The sequence below is a fragment of the Vombatus ursinus genome, unplaced genomic scaffold, assembly GCF_900497805.2.
Source record: "Vombatus ursinus unplaced genomic scaffold, bare-nosed wombat genome assembly UNPS02014773.1, whole genome shotgun sequence".
NCBI lineage: Eukaryota > Metazoa > Chordata > Mammalia > Diprotodontia > Vombatidae > Vombatus > Vombatus ursinus.
The window spans coordinates 37,357,195-37,372,694 of record NW_020954551.1 but is presented as its reverse complement, the minus strand read 5'-3'; the positions used below and the strand labels follow the sequence as shown (position 1 = coordinate 37,372,694).

Sequence of the window (15,500 nt, the reverse complement as noted above, 5' to 3'; positions counted from 1 at the left end):
GTAGCATCTGTGAAACGGGACAGGGCAGGAGGAGAGGAGACATTTTGTAGGGGAATCGCCTGTCCAGGCTTAGGGTGATTCTAAATTGTTCCTGTTTCTAAAGGTCCACATAAACAATTTCATTTTACTTTGACACGTCAGGCGTCTCTGATGTCATGATGGTCACAACCCAATCACAGCATCCTGAGGACAGTCTCCCACCTTGCCCACCTCGCACGGAGGCGGAAGCTTAATTCATGTTTGTTGAAATGAACTAACCAACCACAGAGAGGTCAGGTTTGGAGGGAAACCCCACCCCCAGAAAAAAAGTGTGAGAGTGCTCCAGAGGACCCATTAATGAACATCAAAGTGTGAAGTGGGACGTGGTCAAAGTGTCATTTGGTTTCCCGGGGTCCTTTTTCGTCTCCTCTCTATTCTTTGTGCAAGAAGCGGCTCTCTGGGAAGCAGAGAAGGCAGAGATACAAGAGGAAATGGAGGGGATGTAAAAAAAACCCATCAATGACAACCCACTTTTTAAAAATGAAACATGAAAGAAATTGGTATTGTTTAGCCTGGGGAAGGAAAGAAAGGGAACAACTGATTTAACCGTAGTTTCTAATGACATGTAGTAATTAGACAGAACTTAGTCACACCATTTCCAGGGAAAGCTGAACAAGAGGAAAGAGACAAACTCTGTTTTTAAGGTGGGGGGTGAGGTGCAGGCCGGGGTGAAGTATCATATGAAAGTTTTAGGTTCGACGTAGAGTTCTCCAAAAATGAATTTTACTCCAGAAGAAGCGGGTGAGCTTCGAAATGCATCGAACGACTGCAGCCGTTCTGACCCTCCCAGAACGAGTGGACGCAATCGTGGCCGAGAGCGGTCACACGGATGGCGTGCACTCTCAAAGCCCCTTCCTGCCCTGCTTCTTTAATTCCGCCCAGAGAAAAGAAAACATTAGCTGCTGCCAGCGCCGGCTCATGCGGAGCCTTGATTAGCTATTCTCTATTGACGCCTGGTTATCTCAGAGCAGAAAGAGAAAGATTAATGAGGGATGTGAAAACATCATTTCACAGGATCCTGTTTGATTCTCCGCTTCCCTGTTCTAAATAACCCATTTCCATCCCCATTAAAAAGGAATGATTGATTTTTCCACCCTATCTTTTTTATCTCAAAAAAGGTCACATTTTAGGAGCACTGAGGAGAAGGAAAGAAAAAGCACTTTATAAAAGGAAACGCCAAATCAATCTTACCAGTAATCTGTTTCCTGCAGCCAAAATCAGCTGAGTTCCGTCAGGCTTAAAGGCAAGGTCATATATACTAAACAGGAGACAAGACAAAAGGAAGATTAGAAACCCAAATGGTGAGGTCTGCCAATGGTCAGGAAATAGATTTCAATTCCATTATCAAATGCTGCCTACATCTCCAGGAAAAACTACAGTAAGAACTAGATTTGGCTTCAAATTCCAGTCACCCACTGCCCCTTTCCAACACATTTCAGCACAGCCCATTCTGCAGTTTACTGTGTGTCCACAGCTCCACTTGCCCAGGGACAATTTATGTTAGCCAAGGACACTGGCTATTTGTTTTCAGTATTTATGTAATATGGTTTGGAAAGAACGGAGGAATTAGCTGTTGAAGATCTGTGTGGGTTGGTAGAAGTGTACTTTTCTGCAGAGTAGGTTGTCATTATTATTAATATTATTGTTTTTGTAGTTTAGGTAAATATAGTAATAACTCACAGTAATACTAGTACCATTAGCTAAATATATATAATTTATTATGAGGATAGAAATCTCACAACGTGTCAAATGTATAGAAATATGTGATATCAAAGTATGACAGATCCCTGTTACTACTGCCACCATTATGATTATTACTATTTTTAATGTATGCTCCGATTGACAAAAAGCTCAACTTTCCATTGTCTGCATGTTTTATCAGTAGCATCAACAACAAACATTTTTGATAACCCATTAGAAAGAAGGCACTGGAATATTACATTATTTAAAATATGTCCCTTGAGCAATTTCCTCTAGCTGTATAAAATGTGCTCTCTCTACATAGCTTTTTACAATGTTTCTACTAAATGAGAAAAACATCTATATGAATAAGTGGCCTTACTTTATTAGTTTTTATCAAATAGTAAAAGTGTTGGTCTGTTAATATTTCTCTTCTCTCATCTTATGCCAACTACTTTTTTTAATTGATAAATTTTTAGGCACATGATACAAAACCCCAGCATATCCACAACTGAATCTTCTACGATATATAATCCTCAAATACACTTAAGTAAAACTGCATAAAAGAATACTTGTGACTGATAATTGAACAAGCAACCCAATACTTGAAGTATTTCTCCTGTCTGCTAAAAGGATGGGTGTATGTTTAATATCAATTTTGTCCAATTTTTAAGTTTTTATTTTCAATTAACGAGCATTTTTATTAATCTTAGTATTTATGCAATCCTATTTGGCTTCTCCATAAAGCAATTTTTTAAAAAATAAAGTAAACCCTAAATGCTTATCTGTAGAGTCCAACAAAACAAATTCTCATCTTAGCCATGTCTGAATTGTATGTCTCTTCTGCATTTTCACTTCATGACCTCTCTCTCTACCAAGAGGTAAAGGACATGTTTCATCTTCATTTTCCTGGACTCTTGGTTTATTATTTTGTTGATTAGAGTACTAAAGTCTCTCAAAGTTGTTTTTTGATGCTGTTATCACTGTATAAATTGTTCCAGTTCTGCTCACTTTGCATCATTCATGTAAGCTTTTCCAGTTTCCTCTGAAACTGCTCACTTCGTTCCTCATGGCATAGTAATATTCCATTACAGTCACATGCACCAATTTGTTTAGCCATGGCCCAATAGGAGGATACCCTCTGAATTTTCAATCTTTGGCTACCACAAAAAAGAGCCGTTAGAAATATTTTTATATACATAGATCCTTTTCCTCTTTCTTTAATTTCTTTAGGGTACAGGCCCAGTAGTGGCATAACTGAGTCAAAGGGTATATATGCACAGTTTAGTGTATTTTGGAGTATCCTTCCTTAGTGCTTTCCAGAATGGCTGGACCAATTCACAATTCCACTAACAATGTACTAGCGTACCTGTTTTCCCATAGCCCCTCCAACATTTTTGTCAGTCTCCTCTTTATCATCTTTGCCAGTTTGACAGGTGTGTGATAAAACTCCAAAGTTGCTTTGATTTGCACTTTTCTAATTATCAATGATTTGGAACATTTTTTCACATGGTGGTTGATAGTCTTGATTTCTTCATTTGCAAACTGCCTGTTTATATTCTTTGATCATATATCTATTGGGTGTCCACTGTTTTTGCTGAGTTTCATTGACAGTTAAACTTGTCTTCATTTAGATGGTTGTAGTAATTGTGTTTTTCCTTGGGTTCTACTCTGTTTACCCTATATCACTTCATAGAAGTCTTCCCACATTTCCATAAATTCTTCTCATTCATCAATCCTTGCAATGCAGTAATATGCCATTATATGAATATGCCACAATTTCTTCAGCCCTTCCCTAATCACTGGGTATATAGTTTGTTTCCAATTTTTCTTTTCAACTTTTTGCTATTGCAAATAGTGCTAGTGTGAGCACTTCTGATTGTCAATAACCTCCTTGGAGTATACATCCAATAAGGAAGATGGTGGAAACAAAGACTTGCATAAAAATTCCAGATCAGTTTGCAAAACAGACCAATTCATAACTCTATTAGCAGTAAGTTAATGTGCCTGCTTTCTCACATCCCTACCAACATTTAATTTTTCCATATTTTTCCACCTTTGCTAATTTAAGGAGAGTGAAGTTACCTTAGACGTGATCAATATCACCTGGAACAAGCCACTGAGCTTTCCTGAGCCTCAGTGTCCTCATCTGTAAAATGAGACGGCTTCTGAAGTCCCTCCAGCTCTACATCTATGATCCCAGGAGAACTCAGATTTGGTTTAATTTGCTTTTCTCCAACAGTAAGCAATTTGAGCACATTTTAGATGATTGCTTATAACTTGCATGTCTTCTGAAAACTAATTTTTTATATCCATTAACCTTTTATTGCATTCACAGATTTGGGTCAAATCTCTACAGATTTTGGATATTAGAGTGATTTTTTTCTAGAATATTCTTGATTTTATTCTTTTAGTACTATGTTAATTGATTTATCAACCCACATTTGAGAACTGATATTGTATAATCAATCAATCAACAAGCACTGATATTAAGTACCTTTTATGTGCCAAGAATACAAAATGAGGCAGTGCCTGCAGCTAAGGAGATTGCCCTCCATACATACACGTTCACAGAGAAATAAATACAGGAAATATATCAGATAAATACAAGGGAAGAGCACTAACAACTGGAGAAAGGCATCTTGCAAGAGGAGGCACTTGAGCTACAAAGGAGTTTCAAAAGGTGGAGGTGAGAAGGGAAAACAAGGTAGCCAACGTGGCCTACGTAAAGGCACAGAGTTGGGAGAGAGAATACAAGGTACAAAGAAGAATAAGCAGACCCGTTTGGCTGGAATGGAGGATGGGTGAGGGGGAAGCAACATATAATCAATCTGGCAAGATGAGCGGCGGCCACACTGTGACGGGCTTAAATGCCAATAAGAGAAGTTTGCATCTTATCCTATGGGCAATGGGAACACTTAAGCTTCTTTACTCGGAAGGATTACATAGTCAGACCTGAGCTTTCAGAATGTCGGCTTAGCAGATGTCTGAGAAAGGGAGAAACTGAATGCAGAGAGATCATTTAGAGGCCACTGCAATCAGACAGTCGAGAGGTGATAAGAGTCTGCACGAGGATGGTTATGGTGTGAACAGAGAGAAGCAGACAGACAGGAGAGACATTCAGGACGGGGACCCAACAAGACTCAGCAGCTGATTGGCTACGGAGGGTCAAATGAGAGTGAAGAGTCAAGGATATCTCCTACAGTTGCAAACTTTTGTGACTAGAAGAATGATGGTGCCCTGGACTGAAAAAGAGAAATAAGGATGAGGAGTAGGAGTAGTGGGAAAAGATAACAAATGCTGATTTAGAAATAGTGAATTGGAGGTGCTTATTGGACAGCAGATGTCCAGCAGGCATTCAGACCTGCAAAACAGGGCAGGACGTGTAGATCTGGAGTCATCTGCACAGAGACAACTGAACCAATGAGAACTGATGAGCCCACCAGAAGTGAGTACAGAAAGAGAAGAGAGAGCTCAGGGTAGAGTCCTAGAGTACATTCACACATAGATGACGATACTGCAAAGGAGACTAAGTTAGGTAGAATTTTATGGAAATCCAATATATTATGTATATTATGTACTATCTTTCTTCTTCCAAGGAGAACAAAGTACTGGGCACCTATGCTTAAGTGTTATCAACTTGCCATCATCTAAAACAAGAGTTCTTAAACAGTCATGAACTGTTAAAAAAAATTTTGATAACTATAATTCAATATAATTGATACTTTATTCTATGCATTAAAAACGTGGTTTTAAGAATGGGTCTGCAGGCTTCTTCAGCCTGCCCAAGGGGTCTATGACACAAAAAAGGGTTAAAAGCCCCTGCTCTAAAAGCACCAACCCCTCTGCTGTATCCATCAGATTAAAAAGAGCCCTCTCTAAAAACATGAGCAAAGGTGACTAAATCCATACAGATAACACAGTTGTAAGATTTAAAATCGGAAGGGACCTAGTTCAACCCCATCATTTTACATGGGGGGAAGGGAGGGAATGTCCATGAAGGGGAAGCGATTTTCCCAAGGTTGCATAGGTGTGAAGAAGCACAGCTAGGTAGCAAGCCTGTCTCTTGCCCCCAGGGCGCTTCACAGTGCTGAAGGGGCTCTCATGTGCCCAGCACACAATCACAGGGTCACAGACAATTTCAAGGAATGAGAGAGAGAGAGAGAGATAACGATACAGAGATGAAAGATAGATGACAGAGGAACTGTAAAGAGAGACACACCAGTTCACTGTTGGTGGAATTGTAAATTGTTCCAATCGACTTGGGAAAACAATTTGATATTATACTTTAAAAAGTCACTAAAGTACGTTCCCTCTGATTCAGCCAGCAATATGATATTTAGGCATATACTGCATCCCTAAGGAGTACAAATAAGGAAAGATTTCATATATACAAAAATACATATAACAGCACTTTTTGTAGTAGCAAAGAACCACAAGAAAGATAGGTACCCATCAATTAAAAAATGGCCAAACTGTAGAATATTAATATAATGGAATATTAGGGCAGCTAGGTGGCGCAGTGGATAGAGCACCAGCCCTGGAGTCAGGAGGACCTGAGTTCAAATCTGGCCTCAGACACTTGATGCTTACTAGCTGTGTGACTTTGGGCAAGTCACTTAACCCTAACTGCCTCAACAAAAAGCAAAACAAAACAAAACAAAAAAATACATAATGGAATATTATTGCACCATAAGAAATGCCAAATATTTAGAGAAATTTATTTTTAATTTAAAGAAACTTGGGAAGACTGATATGAACTAATAAAAGAACAAAGTAAAGAGAACTGAGAGAACCATTTACACAGCAACCACAATAATGTAAAGGAAAACAACACTGAGATTCTTTAGAACCTGCTCAACGTGGTGACCAACAGCTACTCCAGAGGACCAAATGAAGCAGGCCTCCCACCTCCTGGCAGAGAGGTGCTATATTCTAGATGCTGAATGAGGCTTATGTTTCCAAACAGGACCAATACTGTGTTGATTTGTTTTGCTTGATGACACTAATATTTTGCAAGTAAAGTTTCTATTTGAGGAGGGCACAAGGGCAGAGTCAGAGCACCAGTAAAGAGAGGCAGGAAATGCAATGTAATGTCAATGAACAGCTTAGAAGACGAGTTTACCTGAAAGGGGGAGTAGATGAAGTATAATAACTGAAGCAGGACTAGAAAGGTAGGTGAGAAACAGGCTGTTTGTATCACATACTAGAAGCAATCGAGAATTACCGAGGATTTTAAAGTGAGGAAGTAACATTGTCAGATCTATGTTTCAGGAATGTCAGTTTGTAGCTAGGTAGAAGATGGATTAGAGACAGGATAGATGTGAGACAGAGGCAGAATCAACAAGACTTGTCTGCTAACTGGATATGGGAAGTGAGAAAGAGGGAAAAGTCAACAATGACTAGAAGAATGATGGTACCCTTAAGAGAAACAATCAATAAGCATTTATTAAGTACCTACCATGCAATAAATTAAACAATCCCTACTGGACTTTGAAAGAAGAATGCCTTTGGGGTGAAAATATAGGTTCCATTTTGGACATGCTGGGAACATTTGAGATGCATATGGAACATGTAAGTATAATGCTTATACTTGCTGCAGAGGCATATGGGTTAACAGAGTGAAAAAGTGTGGGAGTTACATGCTATTAATAATGAAAAAATCTGGTTCTTACTGATCCCTATGGGCACTGGCTAACAACCTTTTCTGACAGAGCCTACAAAAGACACCAGAGAAGCTCCATGATCAAAAAGAAGGCCTAACAGGGAACAAAAGTAAGCAATACCTATCTTTTAAATTGATGGATTTACTATATCATGATTAATATAAGAACTTTCCTTTAACATTCAGGCTGTACAAGCCTGCCACTCCCTCTTTCACCCACCCAGGAGGCCAGGCCATTAATGAAAATGACAATGATGTCCACCTATGCCCAGCTAGTGAGTCCTAACGCACAGAGAAGGTACGGTCCTTAAGGCTCAGGACTATTTTCTATTTGTTTGTGTCTTGCTATCCCCGGCACTTACCACAGTACCTTATACTTACACTTAACAGATCCCTGCAGAATTTGGTGGTTGTTGAATCCTGGCTACTGGAGCTTGTCCCAGAGCTAGCCTCTTTTGACCCTGACATCTCCTCCCTGCTAAAGAGGTTGTTCTACGCTAGGCCAGCAACTCTTTTTCTGAGAATCCCCCACTATCCTTCAGCAGACTCTCTGAAGTCCCAATGAGGTCACACTATGATGACCCATGGCTGTAAGGGGGGGCATCAATCAGTCTTTGAAACCACAGGAAAGCTCTGTGACTACCCAACTAACTCAACACCTTTGAATTTCAGTTTTCTGATAGGTAAAATGTGGATGATAATAATTACATTACCAATCTCACAGAGTTCAAGATGAAATGAGAATGTAAAACACGTCATGCGGTATTTTAAAAATAACTGCAACCCTAGCATGCTGAACTTTTGTTATTATCATATCAACATACCAACATACAGATCTAGTCACAATCTCTAGGAGAAGAATCATCTCCCTCCACAGGCAATGCTAACTTCTATTTTGTATAGATGAGGAAAATGAGGTCCTGATAGTCTTGCAAAAAAACTCCAAACAGGTACATGTCATAAATGAAATCGTTTTTTTAAAATGTCTGGATCTATCCTGCCCTGGGTGGAAGTTCAAGGGCTATTCACAGGATCCAGCCCCGCTACTTCTTGGTCCTAGAACTTTGACCTGCTGTTTCTAACCTGGACCAGTTCACAGATGCTAGGACAGAGGTAGAGAACCCGGGCCTGGGAGCTCACTGTTGTGGTGATGACTTAGTGTTGACACCTGTTTGGCATAGCCACTACAGCTCAGAATTCCTAAGCTCAAGAGAGCCACCAGCCTAAGCCTCCCTGGTAGCTGGGATGACAGGCATGCATCACCACACCAGGCAAAATCAGGATTCTTTCCACTAACCCTGCAAAGATCAAGTGATCTGTTCAATGTTACTGCAATTTGTAATTTCCCAACTTTTGAGACTACACCATCCTATCATTTGAAGGGCTTGAATTTGCCCCTTCCTCTCCTTTTTCCTAAAAGTGATATATATTTTGGTTTTCATTAATAAATGTCACATTTTTTTTTCTTTTTCATTGCTTTTTAGGAGTTTGGGGAAACAGTCTGAGACTGGTTCTGCCTATCTCATCCAGGCTGGAAGGGCTGCACCTGCTACTCATGGGCCTGATGCCTTGCTCCATTTCTAACCTGGGCTGCCACTCCCCAGCTCCCAGAGGAGGTTCACCATATTGGTGTGGGTCTTAGTGCAAATATTCGTTGGTTTTAGCCCTACTGCAACTCAGAATTGCTGAACTCGAGAAATCTACCTGCCTCAGCACCATCAGTAGCAGAGACTCTTCAAGCACACCACCACACCCAAGTTATTTTGCCAAACTCTGAATTATTGGACCATCAAGAAGAAATGCCAGCTTCTTGATTTAGACTCTTTTAGCTAGTAATTACTAGTAATAGCTAGTAATTGACACTTTTCCTCCCAAAAGATCAGGGGCAGCTTGTGAAGCTAGAGCAGAAAGACAACTTAAAACTCTTTTACACACAGTGTTCAGCCTCAGCTATGTAAGATCAAATGCTCAACCCTGATTCTGAACTCAGTAAATACTTATTAAGCACCTACTATGTGCAACACTATGCTAGCTTCTCTGGGTGCAAAGATAATAAATAAAGAATACCCCTGCTTACAATTTACTGGCAGGGAAATGACACGAACACACATTTAACACATGGGAGAGTGTGATGGGGCAAAATAAGGATCCATTAAAGTGATGGGGAAGACGACGTGGGATACAGTACTTTCATCTGGGAGAATGAGAGAAAACTTCATGGAAGGAATAGCTCCTGAGCTAAGACTTAAGATTTTTAATAGATGAAAATGAAGTACATTCATGGGCAAAAGCAGACAGAATACAAGTGCTGAGAAGAGCCTAAGTAATCCAGTTTGGCTTGAATATAGAGATCACGAAGGAAATTAACATTATTTTGGCAGCTGGGTAAGGGAAAGATGGAAAGGGAAGAGCCTGGAGGCAGGGAAATCACGGAGGAGGTTCTTATAATAGTCATGGCAGGAGGTGATAAAGGCCTGAATGAGGAAGAAGGCAATTCAAGCAGAGAAGGATGAAGGAAACACTAGAAATGTGAAGCCAGAATCAAGGGGACTTGGGAATCAAGAGATGTGGGCCCTCGAAGGAGAAGGAAGAAACAAAGATGAGTCAGGTTTCAAATCTGAGGTTCTCAAAAGTAAAATCAACACATTAACTCTCCTCAGCAAGGAACTTCATGGTGAATTTCCTGCTACCACTAGTAAGAAAACCTTCCTTAGTCACTCTTCCTTTTGTGCCCAGGATATGGCCTTAGAACTGTTCCCTTTTGCCTGGAAAGACAGCAATTCCTGTTGCACAATCACCCACCAGGATATAAGCTTAAAAGGGGTCCCCTGAGAAGCTGAAGAAAAATTGTCCTTAAAAAAGGGCTGTGTACTTTTGCACAGAAACCCCTAGACATCTGCTATTTTTAAGTGAGTATTGGTCTGGTCACTCTTGTGGAAAGAGGACAGCATTTGGAGTCAGGAGACATGGGTTCAAGTTCAGGCTCTGCTACTAATTATGGGACCACAGCAAGTCACCTGACCTCTATGAACCATATCTGTAACAGGGTAATGGAGTCTTGCACAACCTACTTTATGAAGCTGGTGTGCACAAACACAACTAGTCAAGTGCTACCACGTACAGTTAGGAAGTGTTCTCAGCTCTCAGATCTCCCACCTGGTTTCTGAATCCCACCATAATTTGGTCCTGTTGAACCTCACCTATGGAGCTGGATTTCCCATGATTCCCTAACAAAAGCCCTCCAGTGGATTTAACCCCAACTCCCCACTTTTACCAGAGCACACATTACACACCAATTGTTGCTTCCATGACTGTGTGCCTTCCCTCATCCTCTTCCTTCAACCTGAAATGACCCTACCTTTGGGGGGAGGAGCAGGATCTTCTGGGGTCCCCGCCATGTAGGCTAGGCCAGTTCCCCACCCCCAACTCCCGTCCCAAGCAAGAAGAAGGGAAGCTTTCCCTGAGACTGGACTGGTCTGAGGGATTAGGGATTGAGCTGTCGATGGCTTCTCTGTTGTTTGAGGGTCTGCTGCCACAACCATAGGCTGAGCTTATTTTTCCCTAAAAGTAAGGTAAGTTGTCCCCAAGAACTGACTGACTCAGGGGACTAAGGCTCAAGTCATACACAGCTTCCGGTTGTCATTTAGTTGTTTCAGTAATGTCTGACTCTTCATGAGCCCATTTGGGGTTTTCCTGGCAGATACAGTGGAGTGGTTTGCCATTTCCTTTTCCAACTCATTTTACAGATAAGGAAACTGAGGCAAAGAGGGTTAAGTGACTTGCACAGAGTCACACAGCTAGTATCTGAGGCAGGTTTTGAACTCAGGTCCTGACTCTGGGGCCAGCCACATAGCTGCCCTGGTTTCCTGACAGTCTAGGACAGAAAAAGGCCACCCCATAAGGAGTCAGTGTCCCTCAAACTTGCTAGCTCTCCGACAGCCTGTCAGTTACCATACTCACCTGTCCCTCTCTGATACCGCCACTACCCTGGTTCAGGCTCTCATCTCCTCATGCCTCGACTACAGACTCAGCTGACTGGTTGGTCCGCCTGCTGCAAGCCTCACCCACACCAGTCCAGCCTCCACTCAGCTGTCACACAGATGTTCCTAAAGTACTGACCATGTCACCCACCTACTCAATAAACTGCAAGTGGCTCCCTACCTCTGAAAGGATCAAAATCTCTCAATTTAGCCCTCAAAGCCCTTTTTCACCTGCCCCCACATTTCTAGTCTCCCTATACCTTACACCGTCCCCTCACAGGATCTTCAACCCAGGGACAATGGCTCCCTTGCTATTCCTCAAACAGTACACACCATCTGTCAACTCCAGGCATTTCTCTTGGCTGTCCCCCATGCCTAGAATGCTCTGCCTCCTGGCTTCTTTTAGGTCTCAGCTCAAATCCCACCTTCTACAGGAAGCCTTGCAAAATCCCCATTAATTCTAGGGCCTCCACCCACTGACTACCTCCAATTTATTGTGCATAACACAACTGCACATAATTGTTTGCATGCTGTCTCCCCCATCAGGCTGTGAGCTCCTCAAGAGCAGGGACTGACTTTTACCTTTCTTTGTATCCCCAGTGGTTAGTACATTGCCTAGAATATAGCAGGTGCTTAATGTTTATTAAGTCGCTGACCAAATACAACTTGCCGTCCAGAAGCATTTTCATACAGAGACTGGAGGGACTGAACCCACCTGAATCAGTGCTGTATCTTTGCTGAGTATCCTTTCCATGCTATAGGTAAGTAAATCTCCTTTTGTTAACAGCTAGAAGGTCTATGAGTCTCATTCACTCCAGTCAGGAATTCTAGGCAGGCCTGAGTCAGACCTAGCTCACATCACCCCTGAGAGATGGTCACCCAGGCTCTGCTAGAATACAGGGAACTCAGTATTTTACAAAGCCATTTATTTTATAGTTGAACAGTCCTCACATGTCTGAAAGCACATGGATTGTTTCAGTTGAATCCATTTCAGTTTCAAATGAATGCATTTTTCCGTCCAACTCCCTTAGAGGGAAACAGACCCTCTTCCAATGCTACACTCATATATAATACTGTCAAATACAGCTCCTAGTAGTTTCTTCAACACCCCCTCCCAACCTGACAGAACCTGGCCAGCCTGCATCCTACACATGTACATCACAGAAAAGAGTCACAGAATGTTAGGGATGGAAAAGGCTTAGAAATCATCTAGTCCAACTCCTTCATTCTGAAGGGATAAACTGAGACCCAGAGTGGCAAGATGACTTGCTTAAGGTCAGAGAGTAAGTTAGGATGTTCTCAATTTTTCAATGGAAAAAAAAAAACAAAAAACTATGTGACTTGTCTGGAATAGGACTGTTTACAACAGAAACAGGTGTGATGGAAAAGCTTCCTTCAATGAAAGGAGAGCTTCTCTTTGAGGTATTTAGAATTTAATTGGGAAGGCAAGATGTACACTGCACACACATTCCAAATACAAAAGAAATGCTTGAAAAAATCACAGCTACACATAAATTCTGGCAGTTGCAGGGAATTTCAGCAGTGTTTTTAAGGAAGAAAAAACATTATTTAGAGAGAAAGTGCAAGTCTATTTTAGATAAAAGAACCAGCACATATTAAGGAAATAGTTAGGAAGCAGACTTTTTTGCTGAACTGAAGGGCAGGCATCCAGTGTTACACCACAGTGGGAAGGGGAGTGGGGCAGTGTCAAATCAAAGGTCCCAATGATGTAGGTCTGACAGGCAAGTGGGAACTCCCATAACTCCAGAGGTGAGTGATGTACATCAGAGCATATCTCAACTGCAGAATCACTTTGTCCTTACTTTAGTTATATTTAGTACATACTTTATATTCACTCATCTGTATATAAACTGTGCCCCCAGGAGAAAGTAAAATCTTCAAGGGCACATGAAAAAATTTTTGTCATCTTTGTATCCCCAGCACTTTGCACAAAGTAAGTGCCTTAATAAATGCTTATTGCATTGAAAAGACTCAATCAAAGCAATGTCTAAGGAGAAACTGGTCTGCTACAGAGGAAAGACTATAATATTTGGGATCAAAAGACCTGGGTTTGAATCCCAACTATTATTTATGTATGATCACAGACAAGTCATTTAACCTCTCTGAGCCTCAGTTTCCCCATCTGTAAACTGAGAGTTAGAAGAGATGATCCCTAAGGTCCCTTATGGCTCTAATAATCCTATGATTCCGTGACTTGGTTGTTACTCCCTGTGTGACTAAGAACAAAGAAGCTACTTCAGGGGGAAGCTAGCTAGCACAGTGGATAGAGCTCTGGCCTTGGAGTCAGGAGGACCTGAGTTCAAATCCAGACTCAGACACTTAACACTTACTAGCTGTGTGACCCTGGGCAAGTCACTTAACCTTGATCGCCTCACCAAAAAAAGCAAAAAAAAAAAAAATGCTACTTCACCTCTGTGACTCTGTTGCTTCTACTGTAAAATGGAGATAATGCTTGTTTTGATCAAAGAATCCACCGGGGTAGAGCATGACTTTCTTTAACTTATTAAATAAGATTTAGAGTTGCCTGAAGGTCAGAAAGGTGAAGAAACATGCCCAGAGTCCCTTGACTAGTTAAGTCAAGTCTGGCACCATATCACCATGCTATGAAGGCTGCCTACTATGAGAATGATCTAAGTCAATAGATAAAACTGTGCTTTGTTACAACGTAATCTGGGTGAAGAAGAACACCCACAGCACAACACACGGGACACTTTCTAATACTACTCTTCATTAATATTTTTACTACCAAAAAATTCTACTATCCATATCATTTAGGTATTTACTTTGTGATTAAGTCAAGACACATTTGATACTGTGAAAACTTTGCCTTCCAAACCTCGCAAAGGGTATAAAAATGCCTTCTACCAGCTCTAGATATAGTGCAATTAAAGGGATGTCAGGGAAAATGAACTCAATTCTACTCAACCTTTATTAAAAGTTTACTATGTCTGAAAGACTGCAAAGCACTATTTTTGACTGGAAGTATTTTACAAACATGACAGTAACATTTATATAAAGCCTTAAAATTCAATTCAACAATTAATTGTTATTAAGCACCTACTGTGTGCCAGGGGCACTGTGCTAGGCATTTGGGATACAGCAACCAAAATGAAACAGTTCCTGTCCTCAAGGAACTTACATTCTACTGGAAGAAATAACAGGTACAAAGAGTAAATACAAAAGACAAAATAAATACAAAGCAATGGGGGGAGGGGTAGAAACTAACAACTGGGGGACTCAGGAAAGGCCTCTCCTCTCAGAGAAGAGTGATGGCGCCTGAGGTGAGCCCTGAAGGAACCAAGGAGTTCCACAGGCGAAGGTGAGAAGGAAGAACATTCCCAGGCATGGGGAAATGTCCCTGCAAAGACCCATCGATGGGAAGTGCAAAGTCCTGTCCTGAGAATAACAAATTTGGCTGGAACACTGATTGAGGGGAAATAATATTTAACCAGCCAGGAAATATTCCTTAAGCTTTCCTTAAGCACATGGCCCTAGGGAAGATACAAAACATTATTTGGTCAGTCCCATTTTACAGATGAGGAAACTGAGATTAAATTGGAGGTTAAGTGACTCGCCCTTGGTCACCAAATTAATAAGTATGGAAGAAAGGATTAAAATCCAGACCCTTCCTAACTCCAAGCCAGGGCTCTTTTCACTGATGGATCCTGGTTGACACTGCCCTTTATCCCACCAGCCTTACATTCTACTGGAGGAATGGACATATGCACAGATGACTGTAATACACGGTAGGAAGGGAAAATGGGGAAAAGGGGATTCCGAGGAGGGCAAGAGAGAGTAGCCTGAGCTTGTCTGGGAGGAGGCAGAGAGAGTCTCCTGGGGTTACCTGATACAACTCTCTCATTTTACAGATGGGGAGACTGAGGCTCAGGAAAGGGAGGGGGCACCTGGAGTTACCTAATCCAACCCCCACATTTTACAGATGGGGAGACTGAGGCCCAGGGTAGGGAGGGAACACCTGGGGTTACCTGGTCTAACTCCCTCATTTAACAGATGGGTAAACTGAGGCCCAGGGAAGGGAGGGGGCACCTGGGCTTACCTGTTCCAAAGCCCTCATTTTACAGATGGGGAGACTGAGGCCTAGGGTAGGGAGGGAC

At 41.5% G+C, this 15,500-nt stretch overlaps 1 protein-coding gene across 4 annotated transcripts in view; it reads right to left on the bottom strand.

The window, feature by feature from the left end:
• The window catches only part of IFT122 (intraflagellar transport 122), a 75,197-nt gene that overhangs the window by 59,005 nt on the left and 692 nt on the right, over positions 1-15,500 (bottom strand). For all 4 annotated transcript variants that reach the window (XM_027863831.1, XM_027863830.1, XM_027863829.1 and 1 more), the window contains exon 2: positions 1,231-1,297. In XM_027863831.1, coding sequence (XP_027719632.1) covers positions 1,231-1,297 — 67 coding nt within the window. The remainder of the gene's footprint in view (positions 1-1,230; positions 1,298-15,500) is intronic.